At 40.5% G+C, this 25291-nt stretch overlaps 1 protein-coding gene across 2 annotated transcripts in view; it reads left to right on the forward strand.

The window, feature by feature from the left end:
- rtn1a (reticulon 1a) overlaps nt 1-25291 on the forward strand; it is a 217040-nt gene that overhangs the window by 32526 nt on the left and 159223 nt on the right. For both annotated transcript variants that reach the window (XM_063046773.1, XM_063046782.1), the window contains exon 2: nt 17511-17549. In XM_063046773.1, the coding sequence (XP_062902843.1) occupies nt 17511-17549 (39 nt within the window). The remainder of the gene's footprint in view (nt 1-17510; nt 17550-25291) is intronic.

Consider the following 25291-nt stretch of genomic DNA (forward strand, 5'->3'; position numbering starts at 1 on the left):
TACAATTTTGAATTCGTTGTTCCCTCAATGATTGTAAAATGTCTAGGCCCAGAGGCTGCAAAGCCGCCCTAAACCACGATGCTCCTTCCACCATGCTTCTCAGTTGGAATGAGGTTTTGGTGTTGGTGAGCAATGTCCTTTTTTCTGTAAACATAGTAATATGCATTTCTGCCAAAAAAGTTCAACTTTTGTCTTATCTGCCCGCAAACATTGTTCCTGAAGCATTGTAGAACATCTAAGTAGTCTTTTCCAATCTTGAGACGTGCAGCAATGATTTTTTTTTTGGAGAGCAGTGGTTTCCTCCATGATGTCCCTCCATGTACGCCATTCTTCAGTGTTTTTCTTATAGTGGACATGTGAACAGAGATTTTAGAAAGTTCTGGAGATTTCTGTAGGTCTTTTGCTGTTACCCTTGGATTCTTTTTCATCTCCTTCAGCATTGCATGTTGTACTCTTGGTGTGATCTTTGCAGGACACCCACTACTAGTGAGAGTAGCAACAGTACTGAGGTTCCTCCATTTGTAGACAATTTCTCTTGCTGTGGACTGTTGAACATTCAGGTCTTTGGAAATGCTTTTGGTCACCTTTTCCAATTTCATGCATCTCTACAATTATTCTTCCAAGGTCCTCTGAAAATTGTTTTGATCGAGGCATGGTGCACATGGAGATCTTTCTTGAGAAGAGCAGGCTCTGTCAGTAACCTGACTTTGTGTGCCTTTTTTTTTAATGGGACAGGGCACCTCTACAACCCACATCTCTAATCTCAGCTCCTTGATTGCAATACCATACTCCAAGTAGCTTTTGTAGAAGGCATTATCCCAGAGGTTCACATACTTTTTCCAACAAATACATGTAATATTGGATCATTTTTCTCAATAAATAAATGAAGAACTATAATGTTTTTGTGTTACTTATTTAATTGGTTTCTCTTTATCTAGTTTTAGGACTTCTGTGAAGATCTGATCACATGAGGACATATTTATGCAGAAATGGAGGAAGTTCTTCAGGGTTCACAAACTTTCGAGCACCACTAATTGAACTGGATATTTTTGTTTTCAATTGGATGAAGTAGTTTTTTTTAGTATTTTTATCTGGCAGTAATTTTTCAATATTTTAATTGAACTGTGTTGGCTTGTGTTTCTGTTAGAGGCTATCAGAAGTTTGCAAATACTTGATATTTGTAAGAGAGCAAAGGTAAAGGTGTGGTTTTACCACATTCCAAAGTTCCCAGTGGAGTTTGAGACAGATTGTTTTGATCCACCCACTAATCAGAATCAAGTTTACTCTCATTGTCTTATATGGCATGAAATGATTTATTTTTTTTGGCAGTGCAAAGGCTGAATTACTATAAATTACTAAATAAATTTTGTAAAATAAAGGAATAGTGAGATAGTGTTCATGAAACATTCAGAAATCTGATGGTGGAGCTGTTCTTAAATTATTGTGGGTTTTCAGGCTCCTGTACCACCTCTGTGATACAGGGGCATGGTGAGGGTCCTTAGTGATGGTTGCTACTTTTCTGAGGCCTTTTGAAGATAGCCTCAATGGTGGAGAGGGTTGTGGCTGCAATGCAGCTAGCTGAATCTATAACCCTCTGCAGCCTTTTGCAATCCTTTGCATTGGAGCCTCCATACAGTATCAGACTGTGAGGCAGCCAGTTAGAATGCCCTCCACTGTACACCTAGAATTCGCAAGAATCTTCGGTGATAGACCAAACCTACTCAATCCTAACAAAGAAGAGCCCCTGGCATGCTGCCTTCTTGGTTGCATCAACTTGTTGGCCCAGGGCAGATTCCGGGAGATGTTGGCACCCAAGAAATTAAAGTTATGTTATGTTCAAAGTCTGATCATTTCTGCAGGCCCCACCACTTAATTCCAAGTAAAGTTTGGCTCAGACGATTGACTCTACATATCCAGAACAGGCAAGCCCAACAGAGTATGGATTTCTTGTCCCATTTAGCAAAGTCAGTCTCTGTAAACAAAAATAAAACTTGCAGTTTGCACTGAACTGATGAAACATCAAGTATACAAAACCAATCTATATTTGGACCTTCTGTCACAAAAATAAGTCTGCTGTTCGAGTTATTTAACAGGAGGATTGACTCTTAAAAATAATGACAAGGTCATTAGGAGTTTGGAGGACTATCCTGTTGTGGGAGAGAGCAATGTGAAAAATATTATAGATGTGTTAGGTGAATTAGACAAGAAAGCCAGGCAAAGAAATGCTTGAGTTGCATCCTGAGAGATTAGAATGGGCGTGGTGTTTAATCACAAAAGCAATTGTGTCCGATAGCGAATTGTTAAAATATGAATCCTGTCAAACATTCACTTTTAATTTGATGACACAGATTAGGAAGAGGAAACCAAGTGGGTAATTTATATCCAAGTGCCTGTGATGGAGTCACAGGAAAGGACAGCACAGAAAAAGGCCCTTTATCTAATCTAGTTCATGCTGAACTATTTAAGATGCCTACTCCCATCGTCCTGTACTGGGACCATAGCTCTCTATACCCCTACTACCCTTGTACCTATCCGTACTTCTCAAATATTGAAATCTTGTGTTTAAACGTTAAATGCAAGAAATTGCAGATGCTGGAAATTCGAAGCGACATACAAAATGCTGGAGGAGCTCAGCAGGTTAGGGAGCATCTAGAACAGGGGTTCCCAGTCTGCAGTCCATGTGTGTCTCTCTGTTAATGGTAAGGCTCCACGGAATGAAAAAGATTAGGAAACCCCTGACCTAGAAGAAGCTGGGAGGTGATAGGTGGAAAAGGTAAAAGGCGGGAGAAGGAGAAGTTTGACAGGAGAGGAGAATGGATCATGGGAAGGAAGTGGGCATCAATTTCCCCAACTTCCAGTAACGTCGACCTCTCCAATTTCCAGTAACTTGCCCCCTTCCCTGTTCACCCTTCAATTCCAAACTTCGTAACCCCCCCCCCACGTCTATCACTTCCCTCTGGTGCCCGCTCCTTCCTTTTCTCCCATGGTCCACTCTACTCTGCTATCAGATTCCTTCTCCCCTTCACCTTTTCCACCATTCACCTCCTACCTTCTTACTTGATACCCCCCCCCCCCACCCCAACCACCTGGTTTCACCTTCCCTTCCACTTTATTCTGGCTTTTTCTCCCCCCTCTTTTTTTTCCAGTGCTGATGAAGGGTCTCAGCCCGAAAGATTTCCATAGGTGCTGCCTGACTTGCTTCGTTCCTCCAGCATTTTGTGTGTGTTACCTCGGATAAGCCATTGTATTAAATTTAGTTCTGTCTAGGAAAGTTTAGTAAGGATTGGGAATCCAGGCAACCAAAGAGATGCCATTACCACTGGGTCTTGCATACTAGATTCCTATTGTTCTGCTTCGCCAGCCCAATGCAATAAAATAACCCATCTTCCCCTCTCCCATCCTGAATCTTTTTACGGTGGATTCCAGTTAATTGGGGCACATCAGGACCAGTACATTTTGGCCCAGTTAAGCGGCTGTCCCAATTAGTTGATGTTGCCTGGAAATAGTTGAGAAGGTACTTTCTTTTTTTATTTAAAAAAAAGCAGATGCTGTTTAACTGAAAAACACATTATGTATTTAAAAGAAGTTAAGAACAAATTAGAACATTACCAATGCTACTGCAGTGCTATAAAACTGCATTAGTTCCTAGTGGTTATTGCTGGAGGAATTCATCCAGTGTGTGCTGCTGTGTATGGGGTGTCCAGGGAGGGTAGCAAATCTGGTGAAAGTTCTTGTCATGTCCATTCTTGGGCAGCTTGCCTTTGGTCCCCACCAGACACTTAGCTCTCACCAATGGCTCCAAGCACCTGTTTGCATGTGACAGCAGCCACACGCCGGTAAATGCTTCAATAGGCAAAATCAAGTGAGGGTAGTTGGGGGGGGGTCTAATTCCCCCTGCCCCTTTCCTCAGTCTGCTTGGTTGTTGTATATTTAACTTGATACCTTACGACATACAGTATTGTTTTCTTCAGATAATTAGTTTGACGGAATTTATTAAATTGTGCAGTCAATACAAGTAGCAGACTTCAAAGGTTATTTAAATTTTATGGAGTTGGATTGACCCAGGTTCTGACTTTTGAAGACCCCACCCTTCCCATCCTCTTATGCTCCCTGGAGCAACAATAACGTTTTGTGGAGTTATATTTGAACTTGATGCCTCTCCTGCATTTAATCTACAACATTGGTGGTCCACAATCAATAACTAGGTATTACTGCCTTTTGGTATTTTGATCATTGTTGAATTGTTTCAACCATCTCTAAATGCTTCTGATCAGTGATAGTTTAAAAAAAATTAGATGTTGATATGAATTTAAATAAGGTTAAATTATTTTGTACATAACAGAGCACTTAATTAAAATCAGAGTTCTTAATATTTAAAAAAGCAAGCTCCTTCTTTATCTGGTTTGCAACACTGTTTATTTGTTTGAGATGTGGCATGGAACAGGCCCTCCTGGGGAGCTGTGCCACCCGACAACTCCCATTTTAACCCTAGCCTAATCATGGGACAGTTTGCAATGACTAATTAACCTACCAACCAGTATGTCTTTGGACTACGTTTACATTGATAGGGTTGGGCCAGAAGCGCTGGATTGGTACAAAGCTGAACATCACAAGTAAATTGTGTCCTTCCAGACTTCTGAACTTGGTGCTGAGTCCAGTGGCGGCTGAAGGTCTGATTGCAAAATCCATTGGGGAGTAAAAAAATAGCAAATGTATACTATGGGGGAAATGTGAAGAGAAAGTGATGAGCCACATTATTAGTTAACTATAGAAAGAATGCAGAAAGCCACAGCACGAGAGGGTTTAAGGAACATTGTACATGAAGTACAGAAAGCTGTCACAGAGGTACACCAGATAATTGGGAAGCTGTCTTTTATTTCTAGAGAGTTAAAGTATTTTTAAAAAATGGAATTCTTGTTACAGCTGTAATGGCACTAGTGAGACCATATCTAGAGTACTGTGTAAAGTTTTAGTTAGCTTAATTAGGGAGAGAGATGTCAGAATTGGAAGCAGTTCAGTCAAGGGTCATGAGGATTACCCTGACAATGCAGGTTAGGTCTGTAATCATTGAAGAGTAGAAGAATGAGAAGCTTTATATATTGGGATGTAATATTCTCGGGGGAGTTAATGGTATCAGGAAGATGTTTCTCCTCATGAGATAGTCAATGACCAGAGGCCATAGTTTCAGAATAAGGGGGTACCCATTTAAAATTAAGAGGAAGAACTTGTACTCCTAGTTTTGTAAGTATTAGAGTTTCTTCTTCCTGAAAACTAGAAACTGAATCCATGAATGTATTTAAAATAGGAAGGTAGATTATTTTAGTTTATTAGAAGATGCCAAGGTTTAGGGAAAGGGCAGGAATGTGAACTCGAGGAAACTTGGATCTTATGAAATGGTAAAGCAGACTTGAATGGTCTACGCCTGTTCCCATTTCTTGCATTCTGATTTTAAAAATCAACAATTTAATATTTATTACCATTTTTGGGAAAAAACTTTTTTTAAAATGACAAGCAGTTAAGACATTGATAATTAATTGTAAAATCTCCTTCAATGGGTTAACACATCCTACACCAGGTATTGCATGAGCATTGATTTCCTGGTGTCAGTGCTGGGTAACCAGAAAGTTTATCATGGGACTCTGTGGGCGTCCAATGGTGGAGCACAGCCTGAAAACAGGGAATCTCTGCTAGCAAATTCAGGACTACTACCTTTTTACAAAGTTCTAAGCTTGTTGGAGATTAATGCTGCCAGCATTCCCAGTGAGCTCCAGCCTATTGTCTTTTTTTCCCCCTCACTGATTATGATTAAAACTGAATTTTGGTGGAACAAAATTCTTGCTTTAAATGAGCCACATTAGTAATTTTATGAAACACTTTTCAAGATGTCTGTTTATTTTTAGAATGTTTAACTTTTGCCTCAACAGAAGATTCCCTTTCCTTTGGACGGAAGGATTTGTTCATTTCCACAATAGGATGTTGGTTGAGCTAGGGTTACATGCACTTCTGGTTTGAAATAAACAGTATGTGTAAATATTAATACTGCAGAAATGAAACCGTAATCAATGCGTAAGAGTATGAATTGAACTCATTCATCAATTTTTTTTCCTGTTTGTTGTGTGATTGGGGTTCATCTAAAAGCTATGTTCTACCAAGGCAAATCAATTTTAATATTATAAAACTTCATTTGGTTTAAGTTAGCTGCTCATAGTCAGAGCTATTTGCTTAACTGATCTAGTTACCATAACATCAAGGCTTCAAATCAATGTAATGTCTAATAAATATAGACACACAAGAAAGCAATCATTTTGGAGATGAGCCCCCATTGCTAAACCTTTACTAATCTTTTTCTTCTAAAAATGTCTTCTTTTGAAACATTCGTTCCAGAAAAGAGACCTAGAGCGTCAGTTTTTTTTTATTGAGAGGAAGCTTCTGTGATTTACTGTTTCCTGTATCTAGAGATTTCCTTATGGCTGTGACCTCTGTTTCCCTTCTGGCATATGTTACATATTTTCTGTGTTTTTAATTGCATTGCAAGTGTATTCTGTCTATAATGTCTCTTGAGTGCTACAATATTCATTTGGGGGAATGACATGGCTGTGGATATAGAGTTGGAGCAAAATAGAGTGGACTTCTAACTGCACAAACTTGCATAGATAAATTTTTAACCTTCAGGTGAACTGCTTGAATAAGAAACAAGATGACCTGAGGAACATTGGCCACATTTATACTGAGGAAAAACAATATTTTAGGAGGTGAAATAATGCTATTATGTTGGAATTTCTTGAAACATTTTTAGATGTGGAGAGCACAGTACATTTTCTATGTGTACTTTGCATTTAGACATGTTCACATTTTAATAACTATAGCAGATCATGATATTAACCATATATAATTGAAAACAAAGGAAGCTGTCTCGAACCTGGAACTTTCAAGTTTAAAGATTAGTTGTATATGTTCAATTTTATTAAATTTTACAAGATACCCTTCCAGTGATTGTATGAGTTTGTGATTTGCTGGTGCAGAGTAGTTAGCATCTGGTAAAATTAATCCCTGATGTCATTCATCATAGAAACATAGAAAATAGGTGCAGGAGTAGGCCATTCGGCCCTTCGAGCCTGCACCGCCATTCAGTATGATCATGGCTGATCATCCAACTCAGAACCCTGTACCAGCCTTCCCTCCATACCCCCAATCCCTTTAGCCACAAGGGCCATATCTAACTCGCTCTTAAATATAGCCAATGAACTGGCCTCAACTGTTTCCTATGGCAGAGAATTCCACAGATTCACCACTCTGTGTGAAGAAGTTTTTCCTCATCTCGGTCCTAAAAGGCTTCCCCTTTATCCTCAAACTGTGTCCCCTTGTTCTGGACTTCTCCAACATCGGGAACAATCTTCCTGCATCTAGCCTGTCCAATCCCTTTAGGATTTTATACGTTTCAATAAGATTCCCCCTCAATCTCCTAAATTCCAATGAGTATAAGCCTAGTCGATCCGGTCTTTCATCATGTGAAAGTCCTGCCATCCCAGGAATAAATCTGGTGAACCTTCTTTGTACTCCCTCTATGGCAAGGATGTCTTTCCTCAGATTAGGGGACCAAAACTGCACACAAATACTTATCATTTAAAATAGTGGAAGAAAATAGAGCAGTTGAAGTAAAATGGTAGTAACTGAATATTTATAGTAGTTGGATGGACCTGCTGTAAAATGAAAACAACCGTATTTTCCGCAGAGCTTGTTGAATGAGCTCAGGATGAAACTTCAAATGGTAATTTTAGGTGCGTTAATTTTTCAATGCTGATACTTTCCCTTTTTAAAAAAATAACAAAATCAACTTTATTCATAGTAAAAAATGTTTACAAGAATAAACCACTCAATGCCTTTTCATTCTTTACATCTGTAGTCAATGCTTTCTATAATATTCTATTGCTTTCATAGACATCAGTAGCACTGCAGTTGCTCATTGTTGCTCAAAGTTGCTTCTAAATTGGCTGAAGCCACATGTGGAAACGGTGGGGGCGGGGGGGGACAGGATTGGGCGGTGCTTCTAGTATGGACTTGGGCTTGCTGTGTAATTCTCTACATGTGCATTTCTCTGTATCAAGATTTATGCTCACCTCGTGGGCAAAAGGGCCTGTTCCTCTTTGATGCAGTTGTACTTTCCAAATAAATGCTGTTGTTATTTTTCCAATTTAAAAAAAACTTTTTCACAGGATGTGAGTCAACACTGGAGATGCATGCACTGATTGTCCTTAATTACCGCTACACTGAAGTTTGGAATGTTTTTGTATCCTCTCATTAAGTGTTATTAGTCAATATTTGGCCCTTTAACACTGACTCCCATAAATTCATTTCACCCTCTCCCTTCTCGCCTGTCTTCCTGCAATTTTTCCTCTCTATGTCCATTTGCTCCACCTTAATTCTTTTGTCATGTACCTTAACTGCGGGGCAATTTACACTAGCTACTTAACCTATTAGATTGTCTTCAGGAATGCAGCAGAAAACCAAAGAACCCAGTGGAAACCCATGGGATCATTGAGAGTAGAAAACTACATAGAGACAGCACAGGAACTGCCCAATAGTAAGGCAGCAACAGTAACTGCTGCACAAATGTCTTAAATGACACTGATTAGATGCATTTGCAGTCAAATTGATTTTCTTTTCAACAGGATATACTGTAGACTTCTATTTTTGTACTAATATATGGCTTTGACTTGGGGAAATGTTACTGCAGTGAAAACATCCGTAACATGAATATTTGATCACAATGCACACAAAGTAGTACTAATTGTTTGTATCTAAGATTTTTAGAGGAAGCACTTTGGAAGGATCTAAATATAATTAACTAAGTGCTAGTCTATTCATTTCCAAATGCAAATGATCATTCAGTGTTTTAGAAATGCAGCTCAACAAAATGACATGATGCTGCTTCAGTTTTGTATATAACAATGATCCAAAATGGTGTATTATCATGTTGATCTATTCAAATAATTTTACTGTCTGCAGTATCTATATTGTGCTGTTGAAGCGATAATGAAATTCCACTTTATGCGGCTTTATAGCTTTGCAAAACTCATACAGGTCCTTTTGGGTCATAAAACAGTACAGCAGTGATAACCGAACCTTTGACCCAAACGGTCTGTGCAGACCACAGTCCTCACCCAGTTGGTCCCAATGCCCTGTGTTCAACCCCTGTCCCTCTAAGCCAGGTGTTCCCAACCTTTTCGTTTTATGCCGTGGACCAATACCATTAAGCAAGGGGTTCTGCTCTAAGCCCTTCCCCTCTACACAAACTATGCAAGTGCTTCTTGAATGATACTCTTGTACCTACCTCAACCACTTCATCTGCTGCTCATTCCATCTATTCATCACAATCTGCATGAAAAAGTTGTCCTGCAGTCCCTTTTAAATCTTTCTCTTCGCATCTTAAATCTATACCCTTAGTTTTTGACTCCACTACCCTGGCATCAGTGTATGTGTTAACCACAAGGGGCAATGATCCGTGCACATTTACCTAGTCAAGATCATTTTTTTTCATATTGCATTCAAATCCTGTCTTGTTCAAAGCTCCATTTGAGACCTGACTAGCAGAAGGTAACCTATCCTCTTAGTAGGATAAACCTGTTGGCTGATTCCAGTGCATGAGCTTCCTCCTTAATTAAGTGATCTAATACTGTTTGTAATGCTCAAAAAGTGGTCTTGCCAGTGTCCTATATAACTGAAGCATATCCTCTTTACTTTTAAACTCCCCAGCTAAGAAATTATAACATTCTCTTAGTTTTCCTAATTTGTGCATTATGGTTTTTTGTAAATCATACACGAGAACATCCAGATCCCTCTGAGCTCTGTAATCCCTCCCCATATAGGTAGTTTTTTTTTTGTTATTCCTGCCAAAGTGGGTAATTTTTATCATCTCGACCCATACTTTTCCCAATTTGCTTTTCTAGAACTCACCTTAATCAGGCAATTTAGCAATCATACCTTTGAAACCTACACTCAAGTTACTTATGCAGATTATCAAAAGAGTGGACACTTGCTAATAAATTAAGTCCCTTTTATGACTATAGTAGCATTTTATCCTCTACTTCCTGAGGAAGATAGATTTTTTTAACAACACAGAGAAAATGCTGGAGGAACTCAGCAGGCCAGGCAGTTTCTATGGAAAAGAGTATAGTCGATGTTTCGGGCTGAGGCCCTTCAGCAGGACTGGAGAAAAAAATGTGGAGTCAGAGTTAGAAGGTGGGGGGGGGGAAGAAATGCAAGGTAATGGGTGAAACCAGGAAGGGGAGGGGTAAAGCAAAGAGCTGGGAAGTTGTTTGGTGAAAGAGATACAGGGCTGGAGAAGGGGGAATCTGATAGGAGAGGATAGAAGGCCAAGGAAGGGAAAAGGTGAGGAGCACGAAAGGGAGGTGGTGGGCAGGTAAGGAGATAAGGTGAGAGAGGGAAAAGGGATTGGTGAAGGGTGGCGGGGGGGGGAGGCTATTACTGGAAGTTCCAGAAATCGATGTTCATGCCATTCTTCGGAGGCTACCCAGATGGAACACAACGTGTTGCTCTCCAACCTGAGTGTAGCCTGATCATGACAGTAGAGGAGGCCATGGACTGGCATGTTGGAATGGGATGCAGAATTAAAATGGGTGGCCACTGGGAGACCCTGCTTTTATTGGTGGAAGGAACATAGGTGCTCAATGTAGCGGTCTCCCAATTTACATCAGGTCTCGCCGATGTATAAGAGGCAGCACCGAATACAGTAGATGACCCCAACAGACTCACGGAAGTGTCGCCTCAACTGGAAGGACTGTTTGATGCTCTGAATGGTAGTGACAGAGGAGGTGAAGGGGCAGTTATAGCACTTGCTTTGCTTGCAAGGATTAGTACCAGGAGGGAAATTGGTGGAGAGGGATGAATGGACAAGGGAGTCACATAGGGAGCGATCCCTGCAAAAAGCAGCGAGTTTGGGGTGGGGGAGGGAATGATGTGCCTGCTGGTGGGATCCCGCTGCAGATAGCAGAAGTTCCGAAGAATTATGGGCTGGATGCAGAGGCTGTTGGGGTGGTAGATGAGGACAAGAGGAACCCTATCCCTGGAGGGGTGGTAGGAGATGGAGTGAGGGCAGACGTATGTGAAATGGAAGAGATACGGTTGAGGGCGGTGTTGATGGTGGAGGAAGGGAAGTCCCTTTCTCTGAAGGAGGAGGACATCTCCTTTGTTCTGGAATGAAAAGCTACATCCTGAGAGCAGGTGGTGGTGACTGAGGAATTGAGAGAAGGGGATGAAATTTTTACAAGTAACATGATGGGAAGAGGTATAGTCCAAAAAGCTGTGAGAGTCAGTGGGTTTGTAATAGACGTCAGTGGATAAGCTGTCTCCAGAGAAAGAGATTTCGAGAAAGTGGAGGAGATGTTGGAAATGAACCAGGCAAAAATGTGAGGGCAGGTTGGAAGTTGGTGACAAGGTTGATGAGGTCCACATGGGTGCAGGAAGCAGCATAACACATAGGAGCAGAATTAGTCCATTTGGCCCATTGAGTCTGCTCCACCACTTAATCATGGCTGATCCATTTTTCCCCTCCTCAGTTCCACTCCTCCCTGTAACCTTTGATGCCATGTCCAATCAAGATGCCTGTGGTAATAAATTTCACAAATTCACCATCCTCTGGCTAAAGAAATTTCTCAGCATCTCTGTTTTAAATGGATGCCCCCCTATCCAGAGGCTGTGCCCTCTTGTACTAGAGTCCCCCACCATGGGAAACATCCTTTTCCACATCTACTTTGTCTAGGCCTTTCAACATGTGAAAGGTGTCAATGAGATCCCCCCTCATCCTTCTATATTTCAGCAAGTACAGACCCAGAGCAATCAAACATTCCTCGTATGATAACCCTTTCATTCCTGGCATCATCCTTGTTTCATGACCTGTGTAACGCAAAACAATCAATGCAGAAAACTGAAGGTTTAACCAACCTGCTGGATATTGACTGCATGAAGTCACCCACTGATCAGAATAGTCAATTAGTTACTGGTTTGTGTTCCAACCATTGTATCCGTGTCTACAATAAACAAATTCTGACTCTCCTTAAACAGTTCCAAGGCCACTTTGCTCCTATTAGTGGGATAAGATTTGCAGAAACCAACAGCCATTTACTATTCTCTGCTTCACATGGTGGGACGCTGAAATGCTGGGATGTGGCTTTTTCTAGCGTGGAGGCAGTGCAGATTTACAAAGGCTATCCGAATAAAACATTTATCAGCTTTGATATTATAAGGCTTTGTAAGGCCCTGGTGAGACCTCACCTTGAGCATCAGTGCAGTTGTCGATGTAGTGTAGGAAAAGTTGGGGCATGACACCAATGTAGGTTTGGAACATAGACTGCTCCATGTAGCTGACAAAAAGGGAGGCATAACTGGGACCCATGTGAGTGCCCACAGCTACACCTTTTGTTTGAAGGAAGTGGGAGGAGCCAAAGGAGAAATTATTAAGAGAGAGGACAAGAACCGCCTGGTGGAGAGGAGCTGGTTGAGTCTGGTGTCCAGAAAGAAATGGAGAGCTTTGCGGCCTTCCTGGTGGGGATTGGAGGTGTATAGGGACTGGACATAAGATGCTCGGTGCCAGGGAACTTGAAATCATTGAAAAAATCAAGAGTGTGTGAAATGTCATGGATGTAGGGAGGAAGAGACCGAATTGGGGGGGATAAAATGGAGTTGAGTTATGCAGATATAAATTCAGTGGGGCAGGATCAAGTAGAAACAGTGGGTCCAACTAGACAGGCAGGTTTGTGGATCCTGAGTAGGAGATAGAAATGGGAGGTGCGGTGTGAGGGAACTATGTGGTTGGTGGCAGTGGATGTGAGATCCCCAGAGTTGTGTTCCTTCTGGATATTCTGGTTTATCCCACATCCTAAAATGTGCAAAATGGTACATTAATTGGCCGTTGTAAGTAGCCCCATAACGTGTAGGTGAGTTGAGAATGTAATTGGTGGGGGGCGGGGGAGGGTGGGAGCAGTAAAATATGGCATTATTGTATAATTAGTGTAGTTGGTTGGTATGGCTCAGTTGGTCCCATGCTATATTTCTCTATGAACAAAATCTGATGGTGAATTTGTATTTCTGACTGGTCATATTTTTCATAGTCATAGTCATACTTTATTGATCCCAGGGGGAAATTGGTTAAAAAGAGCTCTGCTTGCTAAACCGGCCGGCATAAGCGCAGTCAGCTGGTCCCTGGAATGAACAATGCGGCCATCCTGCTGCCATGCTAATGAGACGTGTCCGAATGTAACTATTTCCAGTGCTAAAAAAACAAATAAAACTCTCTCCACCAGCATGTTAGAGAGGGTGCAGCTTCAACGTGTTACCATGAGAAAAAAATACAACAAATAACCTACGTTAAAAAAGTTTAAAAAGTAAGAAACAGAGCAACTGTAACAGGCTGCATGCACGACCGGCGCATGTGCACTTTTTGAGAAGATACCACGATTCAGGTTTGATCCTGGGTGGTACAAGATATGGGGAATTTTGGTAGGATGCATCAAAATATGACGGGGAGGCAAACAACATTTTATAGTAAATTAGAGGACTGTATATAAGAAAATAGGGTTTTTGATAGGGATTTCAGGATATTAACTAGTATGTATAAGCAGTGGTGCCTGTTCCCAAAGGACTTCTAGGTGATACAGATCATGGCTTTAGGAAGTGTTGTTGAAGCTTTGAGTGTCTGGGATATATCCTGAGTATTGTATGCTATATCGCCAAGTAGTGGATGGGAAGCCTATCAAGTGACTGGTTTTCCTTTGTGTTGGAGTTAGTTGGATATCTGCGATATGAATAGCTTTCTATAAAGCTCCTGTCTTCTAATATGAAAATAGTCAAATGTTCCTGAAAATCTCTGTGAACTCCTCACTTGTCCACAGCCTGCTATCTTCACCAGAATTTGTGTGACTATTCAGGTGAGTTCCTGGTGTTCTATGGATACACATGAAGCACTTTGGTTACGGGATAAGGCGCACTGCATAATGATAGGTAGACGAGTTTTCTGTGTGTACATGTGTGTAAGCTTGACTGACTTTTGTTGTGATCACTCTAGAGTTTAGAAAAGTCTAAACAAAAGCCTATCAAGCTTTTATACGTGCACACCCAAAGGTGCAGGGCTTCCCAACCTTTTTTTGTACCACGGAGCTCTACCATTGACTGAGGGGTCCGCGGATCCCAGGCTGGGAACCCCTGCAATTGTAATGTATGACTGAACTCTTAGTCCCATCGTGCTTAAGATGACATGCTTATGTGTTTGAATTTCTAAGCCACTTTTAGCTTTCATTTTGACATTGGCGCCATCTATTTTTCTTGTTAACTTGACAAGTTTTGGGGATCCAAAGATCAATGCTTAAAACTATTGCTTGTGTCATTCCAGTGTTTTTGTCAGTGTTCAATATCTTCTGCTCTTGAACATGATGGTATGTGTTAATTTTCTTCATTTGCTACTCAAAATATCACAAAAGAGGTCTTCCAAGCACTTTGGCCTGTCTATAAAATATTTTAATTTTCCCCTGTAACATAAGAATCATAGCAAATCTCTTTAGATTACATTTAGGTCATTTTCCTTTCTGATTAGATTACCCACTGCAAATTGAGTGAATTATAACTTGACCTAACTAAAAATAAACAAGGTGATAAAGCTTTCCTGAAATATCATTTAGTAATTCATTTCATATTGGTTAAATGGCTATTTGGAAATGTTGGAATTGTATATATGAGGTGCCAAGTGGTTAAATTTCACTATAGTTCTAATAGTTGCTGGTTATCACCTGGCATCTAGTGTGCAACATGTGAAATTAATCAAGAATCTACCCACCCTTGCTTCTCAATTTCAGATGTGCTGCATTGACTTGTATCTGTACAGTTTTATTGTATTTGTATTGATCGCAACATCCAGCACTTGGGCCGCATCCCTTAATGCAAAGATTCAAGTGCTTATCTAGACACCTCTTAAATGCTGGTGGTGATCCTGTTTCCACTGCTCTCTTTGGCTATGCATTCCAAGCATTTACCACTCTCTGGGTTGAAAGATGTACCTCAAATGCTCCCATCAAGTCTATTTCAACTGTGCCAGAATCTCTCTCTCAAGTTTGAATTGGGACCAGAAGGGTGGAGGTTGCTGGTGATGCTGGTCTCGTTTTATGTAGATAATTTTTAAACTTTTTGCAAAATACAGCTGTACTATCATCATCATGTACTTTGTCATATGACGTGCATGATCATGGTCTTGTGACCATGATTTTTCTTGGCAAATGTATCTGCAGAATTCGTTTGCCATTGCCTTCTTCTGGACAGTTGACCCCAGCCATGATCAATACTCTTCAGAGATCATTTAGCTGGTGTCAGTGGTACCATAACTTGGACTTGTGAAATGCACCAGCTGCTCATACGACCATCCACCACTTGCTCTCATGGTTTCATGTGACCTTGACTGGGGCACTGAGCAGGTGCTACACCTTGCCCAATGGTGACCTATAGGCTAGTAGAGGGAAGGAGCGCCTTACACCTCCTTTGGTAGAGATGCATCTCTACCACACTACCAAATTGCACTATCCAGTTTTCCAAGCTACTTAATTGTTATAAAGTAAGTTATGCACATGAAGGAAGTATGCAAAAGAATATGCAGCCCCCTCACCGGGCTTGTATAGAAACTTAACTTGTTACCAGCCCTGGTAATGGCCATGGGACTCAGCAGTGAGAAGGCTACCGTTCATAGCCAAAAGGCATCTGGGCTGGGTATGATTTGGGGTTCAACCAAACAGGAACGTTGTGATGTTCCAATTACAGAAACCTCAATTTGAGCAAATACTGCCCATACACAAATGTCGGTCGGCAAGAAATAACAAATCGTACAACCCATAAAATTGTAAAGGAAGTATATTTGCAAATTTCAACCTTATCAAACAGTTAATAGGAAACAGAAAAGGGGAAAAAGAAATAAAAGGGCTCATTACAGTTCAGTCAGTCTAAATGTGCCCATCGTTGGAGCTCACCTTGAAGCTCTTTTTATTTGCGCGCTGCACCCACGGTCTGCATGAAAGCACACAATGCATTCTGAACTTCACTCGAAATCCATCTTGAACAAACGGGCGCTCTGTCTGCAGTATTGGTCCTTCCTCCTTGGAGCCATTCATCTGCATGAAGCACCTTGTGCAACAGGGACGCTCCTTCCCACGGCATCTTCAGGCATCTTCCCTCTTGTCCTCTTCACAGCTCCCGCCAAATGGGCCATGAACCCCACCGGTGTCCGTCACAAATCTCTCCCTGCCCAGCTTTCTCTAGAAACTTCTCCGAATATCAACCATCCTGATTGGCTGACGCAGTGTTCCTAAGTGAACATCGTAGCCCCTTATCTTCCTGAAACCCAAACGTGTTATCACCAGGACACACTGCTTCTGCAGAAAGCTGCCGCACGAAGTACCCTACAGCATTAGCAGTAAAAATCTTAACCAGGGCATTACAAAATAACCAATAAACCATTAAAACTGTTATTAATAGTGGTTATTAAGAATAGCCATTAAAATGAAACTGTGTACATATTCAAGGATTTTAAAGTCATATTTGAGGCAAAAATAATAACATGCTCCTCCTAGATGTTCAAATGTTCATTCTGTTTTACAGCAAGAAGATTTGAAAGCTCTATCATTTTTTTTTGTAAATATTACATGACTGGTCATGCCTTAGCTTGGATTCCCAAAGACTTGGGCTGATGTTATTCAGAAATTAATTGCAAAAGGAGGTCAAAGCCTTCAGTTTAATGAGCTTAAATCCTTTGGGTGCATCTTAGTGCCAGGTCTCCACAGCTAATTTCATCCTCCCCCTGTTTCTTCTACCCTACAAGCTAGCACACATAATCATTGGAAAAATAATTGGAGTATCGTTTCCTGATTTGGCATTTTGAGACATCAGCAGGGTTCTGGCAGATAAATGAAACCAGATAAGCTGTGAAGTTTCTTTGTACTGATGATTTGTGTGTGTTACAGGCACTAGCTTTGATGGTTAGTCTGTCAGATAAAGATTATTTGACTGGACAACACAAGCAATTTTTCTGATTTCTTTTGACTCAAATTTATTGTCCAAATAACCTGTAGGTGATGTTGATGAAGAATTGTGGAATATATATTGGGCAGTTTGCTGTAGCTATAACTGGAGAAACATTAATCACTTTGTATTCTCATTTTCATTGTTCTTTGGAATTAAATGTACGTTTCCCCCCTTGCATCCTATTCTAATGGGATATTATAAAGTGTGTTGATCCTTGAGTTTGCAATAAACTTTCAATGTGGACATTTTTTATTATCAAAAAGGTCTGATGTAGATCCACCTGGTTTATAATTTGTAATCTTCACTTCAGCTATGGTGTTAAGTCTCCTACATTAAACCAAATTTTAAACAGGAAAAATCATGGACTAATCAGTATTTCAACACAAAAATAATAAAATGAATATTTTTACCAACTGTCTTTAACTTTTTTTTTCCAGCTGGACATCCTTTCCTGAATCAGAATCTAGCTGACATAGGTAATTCTTCCATTTACTCTAAAATATGAATGCTGTTTCATAAATGCTTAATTGAGTGCATTGTTTTTACATTAATGAAAGAAACCAAGAAAATGGTCACATATTTGTACATTTATTTGGTAATGAGCAATCATTTGAAAGTTTGCCCTTGACAATGTGAGCCCATGTTCAGGGGAATATCAATTATGTATGTGTAACTCAGTAATTATTTTTGCAAATATTTGTATTGTGTAACCTGAGTTGCACAGCATCATACTGCCTGTGTGGAACTATTGCTAAAGTAATGATAACATCTAAATTGAGTTAATTCATTTCAGATTCTTTTTAAAACAACGTGTTAATTTACCATTTATTTTCTCTGAAGTAAGTTTTTGTGCATTTGTTTTTCTAAGCCAAAGTAAATTTTGGAATTTAATGAAAAAAAGTTTTGGAAATTTTGCCTTCAGTCTTGCAATCACTGGAAGAAAACTGCTGATTACAATTGTAGTATACAGATTGTGCAGGACACATTGTTTTCTGGTTGGATGTTTCAGTGGGGACCAGTTTAAGCTTACCTGTACCAGCTAAAGGGAAGATTTGTTGTTGAAGCAGGTGCTGGTAGATGTACTATAACAAAAGCTAACTTGTGAAATTGTGAAGCATGCCGCACATCAAGCTGGCTCCATTTTTGGACATGGCACTAAATACCTTGGCAAAGGCAGGAGAGGAGATAGCCTGAATTTGTAGAGACCTGAAGGCTCTCCAGCCCGATGATCAGAAACCAGTATTGTGTAGTCCTAGAACTCAATGCCAAGAGTCTAGACCTGAGCACCTGAATGCAATGGAATGTGTTGAATGCCATGTACTACCAGTGACTTCAATCATGCTGTACTTCCTACATGCACACCAGCCAAATATTTCTGTCAAGACTAGCATGGATAGACCTCATGTCAACATCTGAGTTGTCATTCATTGGCAGTTATTTAACTATGATCTGCATAACCTAAAAAGATTGCTTAGACCTAACTGGCATCTTTCTACCTTGTGGAGTCAGGTTGGATAACTCTGAATACAAAGGTGGTAGCTAGAGAGGATGGGCCTTCTACACCACTAAAATATTTTAAAGGAGACATCAGTGGATTCTTGTGCCGAAGCTGTGACACTGAAGCGGCTGAGAACATGGTAAAATCATAGACATAGGAGCAGAAATAGGCCAATCTGCCTGTCAGGTCTGCTCTGTCTTTTAATCATGGCTGATTTGTTATCCCTCTCAACCCCATTCTCCTGCCTTCTCCCTGTAACCTTCTGATGCCTTTACTAATCAAACATCTATCAGCCTGGGCTTTAAATATACCCAATGGTTGGCCTCCACAGCCATTTGTGGCAATGAATTCCACAGATTCACCACCCTCTGGTTTTTTTTTAAAAAAAAAAGATCTTTCCCCTTTCTGGTCTAAAGGGATATTCTGTATTCCAAGGCTGTGCCCTCTGGTCCTAGACTGTCACACTATTGGAAACATCCTCTTTATGTCCAGTCTATCCAGGTCTTTCAATATTCGGTAGGTTTCAATGAGATGCCCCTCATTCTTCAAAACTCCAGTGAGTATAGGTCCAGGGTCATCAAATGCTCCTTGTATGATGACACTTTCATTTCTGGGATCATTCTTGGAAACCTTTGGATCCTCTCCAGTGCCAGGATATGGAGCCCAAAACTTCTCATAATACTCCAAATGTGGGCTGACCAATGCCTTATGTGGAAGCTAATTTCCCTGCCCCCCCATGTGTCTGGTATTCCTCATAGCCACAAACTACACTGGAGATAGACTCAGCATGCACCTCTGAAATCTATTCCTTGCATCACTAACTTGTATATTTTTTTCCCATTTCAGATGTACAAGAAATGCAGTCTGTTGGTAGGTCAGGAACCGCAGGAATAACGATGCAATTACAGCTTCTCTCACTATTGAATTTGGAGGCCCCAGCTCAGATACTGGCTTTGCATTTTTAAGAGGATAATGTAGAGGAAGGATCTGAGGCATGGCGCGCAAGTGGCCTACAGACAGGGAAGGAGCAAAGGGTAATCCAGATGGAATCTTATTGGAGGTCAAAATCAAACCTGATTTCTGCTGTTGTCGTGGTGGCTATCCCTCGAGGTCAAGAATGATTGTCTTCGTTCTGTTGATCTACTTATGGGCTCCCAAGTGGCTTATGAGTCCAATCTTGGCTTTGAAAGTTCTTCCGCATTCAGGACAGGTAGTTCCAGATGGCAGATCAGGCTTTGGTTGTTGCTGCCTCTCTTTCTATTTTCTTCTCTTTTCTTCTAATTCTGCACATCTGTTGGCTTGGAAAGTTGCTGTTCCTTCTCGGTTGATGGCTTGCTGGAGTTTCCTGTCCTTGGCATTGGTTTCCCAATTGTTGATGTCGATGTTACATTTCTTCATGTTGGCTTTTAAGACGTCTTTGAATCTCTTCTGTTGTCCGCTTCTTTTATGTTTGCCTTCTTTAAGCTGGGTGTAGAAGATTTGTTTTGGCAGACGTTCGTCTTTCATCCGAACAAGTTGACCGCTCCATCTTAGTTGGTTCTTGATGACGTAGGCTTCAATGCTTGTTGTTTTTGCCTCATTTAGCACACTGACGTTGGTTCTTCTATCTTCCCAGCTGATATTTAAGATGTTTTGAAGACAGTGTTGATGGAACTTTTCAAGTGCCTTCAGTTGTCGTTGGTATGTTGTCCAGGTTTCTGATGCATACAGGAGCGTTGGAATTACCACTGCTTTGTACACTAACATTTTGGTGTCTGTTTGGATGTCATGATCATGAAAGACTCTTAGATCTTGAGGGCATGTGAAGTATGACTGTAGCGGTAACACAGCTAGTAAATGTAATGCCTTGCAGTTCCAAAGACCTGGGTTCAACCTGACTTCGGATACTGTCTGTATGGATTTCCCTGTAACTGTATGGGTCTAGTTACACTGGTTTCCTCCCACATTCCAAAGACCTGTGGATTGGTAGGTTAACTGACCTCTATAAATTGTCCCTACCTTGTAGGTCAGTGGTAGAATCAGGGTGGGGGTAGGGGTGGAATTTGATGACAAGGTGGGAAGAAAGACTGGGATTAATGCAGGATTAGTGTGAGTGAATTGGTGGTGTCCAGTTTGGACACACTGGGCCAAGGGCTTATTTCCATGCTGTATTTCATCATGATTGTAAAAGTGGCAAAGAAACAGAATGAAATGCTTGGTGTATAAGGAAGTCTGTCAGGAAGTTGGGGAGCTAGAAGCAACATGACATCAGCTTGGCACAGATCCTTACACAGATCTAATACCACTTCCTTCCTTGTTGCAGCCAGCTCTGCTAAGGCTCACTTGGACCTCACTCACTTGCAGCCTGTGGCTGATGTAATGATATCAGAGAATAAGCAGAAGCTCTGTACCATCTGGCAAGATACTGGAAACACTGACTGTTGCCATCGTTGCTATTGATTACAGTGTGAAAGTGAGCTAATAGGTTATCAGGAGTCCTGTGGCCGTGCCTTGGGGAGAGGTAATGACACAACTGAGCACACACTGATCATCCTCTTTCAGGAAGGCAGCATTCATTCTTCCAAATTAAAAAAAAATGGAAGTATTCAGTGGGTCAGGTAGCATCTTTGAAAAGTTCAACCAAGTTTATTATCAAAGTATGCATATGTCACCATTTACTAGCTTGAGATTAATTTTCTTGCAGGCAATCACAGTAGTCAGAGATACAACATAATCAATGAAAAACTACCTGCAAACAAAGACCAACAAACAGCCAATATGCAAAAGAAGACGAGCTGTACAAACACTAAAAATAATAATAAATAAATAACACAGACAACATGAGTTATAGAGTTCTTGAAAGCAAGTCCTTAAGTTGTGGAATCAGTTCAGAGTTGAGGTTATTTGCACTAGTTCAAGACCCTGATGATTGAAGGGTAATAACTCTTCCTGAACTTGGTGGCATGGGACCTAAGGCTCCTGTACCTCCTTCCTGATGGCAGCAGTGAGGAGAGAGTATGGCCTGGATGGTGGAAATCCGTGATGCTTTTTTATGGCAGCACTCCTTGTAGATGTGCTCAGTGGAAGGGAAGGCTTTTCCTGTGATGATCTTTGGAGAGAGTTGATGTTTCAGGTCAATGTCCTTTCATTAGCATAAAACAAACTGCTGAAGAAACTCAGGTGAAGCACTATTTTGTAAGGGGTGATTATTTCAGATGAGACATGACATCAGCATATCCTGATGCAGGATCTCAACCCAATCATTACCCATCCCTTTTGTCTCCACAAATGCTGTTTGAAACACTGAGTTCTAGCAGTAGTATTGTTCCAGATACCCACATTTGCAGTCTGTGTCTCTGACATTTCATTTTTGCTTTACTATTAATTGTTACTCCTGACATGGCAGCCAACTCAGATTGGTGTCATCAATGCCTGGGTGGCGCAGAATGGAGCTTAGCTTTCTATAACCAGGTTCTCAAATAATCTCTCCAGAGATATCTCTAGTTTTTCCAAGATAAACTACTTTCCACATACCATTTTACAGCCAATGAGATAGGAAGTCTGTGAAGCATTAGGACAAGAAAATGATGACACATACTAACGAAATGGAGTAACCAACTGACTTTGGTACGAACTAGGACGTCATCATTAAATTGGTTTCTATTGTGTTTCATTTTTGTTTTGCAGCCAAGCAACCGGGTATATCTTAGTGATGAAATTGTGTTGTGTTTATCAATTCTCCAAACGTTTTGATGCCCACAAAGTAATTATTATTGTATGGCCCCTCCAGTGTCACAGATACAAGTGTCACTTCAATGCACAGTCTTTCCTGCAATATTTCATTTGGCAGCGTGACTTTTTTTCTGTCCAGTGCCAACATGTTAACCAGCGTCATCAACCCTGTCATTAATCTCTCGCCTTTGTCACCCAGTAGCCACTGTTTTGCTTGTCATCCAAATTTAAAAAAACAGCTGATATTGTGGATTGCTACAGAATGGGTACAGTCAGAATACCCAGCCATTCATATACATTATGCAAAAGGTGGAGCAGGAAAAGGAGTGTATCTGTTTTAACTTGGCATCAGGCTTCTGCTCTTTTACAGAACCTTGCATGTGATAGGGGACAAAGTTTGCTGTGATACCACCTTACTGCTCAACGATCCAGGACAGCCTCATCGACCAGCTGCTTCTGAATTCAAGCAAATGTCTAACTTTCCAATTTAAACAAGACAGAAAAGCATTTCTCCATGTCTTGTGCTGTTGTAACCAGTGAGCTGTGGCTCACCTTGGCTTTTATTTTTGACCTGCACTGCACTTTCTCTGTAGCTATTACACATTATTCTTTCTGTATGTTGTTATTGTTTTACCTTGTACTGCGTCGGTGTACTGTGTAGTGAATTGATTTGTAATGACAGTATACAAGACAAGTTTTTCACTGTACCTTGGTACATGTGACAATAATAGGCCAATTACAATTGAGTTTACTGGCACCAACTGTTACTTACTTGTGACTTTAATGAAATAGTGCAGTTTACAACAAAGAAATCCAATATGCCTGTGCTAAGAGAAAAAGTTCTTTAGTAATCCTTAGGAATTGGAGATGGGGAGCGGATAGTGCCAGCATATAAATTATTCTAACATGCGATGGCTAAAAACACTCCAGCTCCAGCTCACGCTCGCTCACCGATGGAAATACACAAAGACAGCATTGGCTTGTATCTTTTCAAGGAGAAAAACTTTTTCTAAATGGCTGAGTTAATGGAAGTAAACTTTTTACATTCTTCAAGAGCTCAAAACTATTGATTTTCCATTTACAATCTAGTAGACCCTAGAATGACTATTAAATTACGTATTGTTGTTGTCAGACTCCTATCAAAAAGTTATTGCAAATAAAGCTTGAGCTTCTATTGTGTAATAATTCAGAATGATTTAGAAATACAATTTGGTATTGTCTGCCTTTGGATTGCAATAACTTCCAAATGTCAAATACCGGTATATGCGCATTATTGGAGGTAGAAGACCATCACTTTAGCTGAAGGTAGTCGATCATTTTTTTCTTGTTGTGATGTTACTGCAAGTAAAAACATTTTCTTTCTCAAAGTCCTTTACATTCTATGTCTTTTGGTATTCTCTTTCAGAGGATGGAGTCACAAACTCAATTTTAGGCATCCATTCAATTCTGGTAGATCTTATAAAGTCTTTCTCCAGTATTCTTAAACTTTTGGTAACAGTACTCTGGGTATTGCATCCAAGTTACCAATTAAAAGGAGAGAAGCAATATATTGTTCTGTTTCTACCTGCAACACAGAGTTTCCACTCTGATTATATACAGTGCTGGTTGGCTTTTAGCTAATGTTTTGTTTACCTAACATCCTATTTGTGTGATCCCACATTTTCCTGTATGGTTTTCAAAACATTTTGAAAAATTTAACTGCATTCCAAGGAAAAAAAGATTTTGACTTAACATTGAATGTTGAATAAATATGATTTGGTATTGCCCTAAATCCTGGTAAACATGAAACTGAATGTAATCATCTATTGAATTGCTTCTATTGTCTGAGGCCATCAATACACTGTGATGCATCATAACTTTTCAGTGTTAAATTGGTTAATACTAGCAAATTGGTGAAATTGAATTGCATGCAATTCCAGGGCAGCCTCTGTGGAGGCAAAGAGATGATCAGTGTTTTGGGTGGAGATCCTGCATGAGGACTGAGAGTTTAGGGGGGAGGTAGTCAGAATAAAGAGATGAGAGGGAGGAGTGAGGCAGTGTCTCACATACAGTAAGTAGAGCCAGGTGAGGAAGGAGATTATAGGCAGCTGGAGCTAGGTGGGTGTGGTGGTGGAGGCAGGCTGGAAGGTCATAAGTAGAAACATTGGGTTGCAGTTGCCAGATTCTTATAAGGAAGGTGATCTGGAGCCCGATAAGTGAGGAACATTGAATAGGTAAACTAGCTGAAGAAGCGTATAGGAGAACCAGTAAATCGTGTTTAGATGATAGGCAGAACGTTGGGGAAGGTGTAATGAAACTAGATGACATAGTTGGGCAGTGGGGTGGTGGAGGATAATAGGAGAGAAAAGACCACGGGTTACTAGAAAATTGAGAACTTACTGTTCACTTCTTTGTATTTCTAGCCTACCCAGTCAGTGGTGCTGTTCTTCTAGCTTGCATTCGTGTCCCTGAACTCAATTCCTTCTTAAAGTATTTTGGGAGTACTTTTTCCAGCACACTACCTCTTCAAAGCCAAAGAGGCATGAGTAAGCAATGCTGTCTGCAACTACACTTGATTCTCATGATGTGGTCTCTTACAAACATGGAAATCGAAGCTCGGATGGGGAGATCCTGAGTTTTCAGGCGCATGTCACTTAATTCTCCATCCTGCTTCAGCTCTGTCTGTTTTTTTAAGATGGAATTGCAATAAAGCTTAAAGTAAACTTCAGTGACTTAGGACTTTACCGTTCTCAACATTGAGTTCAATAGTTTTACATCATCATTCGTTTCTGCCTTGTATCCCATACCTACAGCATTTTTATATTAACCTCCTGAGTTATTTCAGATTTTATTTGCCTCTTCCATCCATGCCTATTTATTGATTAGCTTTCAACTCTCATGTACCCATGAAATCCAACTGCTTCTCTCACCACAGATGGTAGGTGCTGCCTGATTCACTGAGTATTTCCAATATTTTCCTTTTTTTTAAGTTCACAAACATATTGACCTTAAACAGCTATCATTAAATGT

Source organism: Mobula hypostoma, chromosome 1 (assembly GCF_963921235.1).
Source record: "Mobula hypostoma chromosome 1, sMobHyp1.1, whole genome shotgun sequence".
Lineage (NCBI taxonomy): Eukaryota > Metazoa > Chordata > Chondrichthyes > Myliobatiformes > Myliobatidae > Mobula > Mobula hypostoma.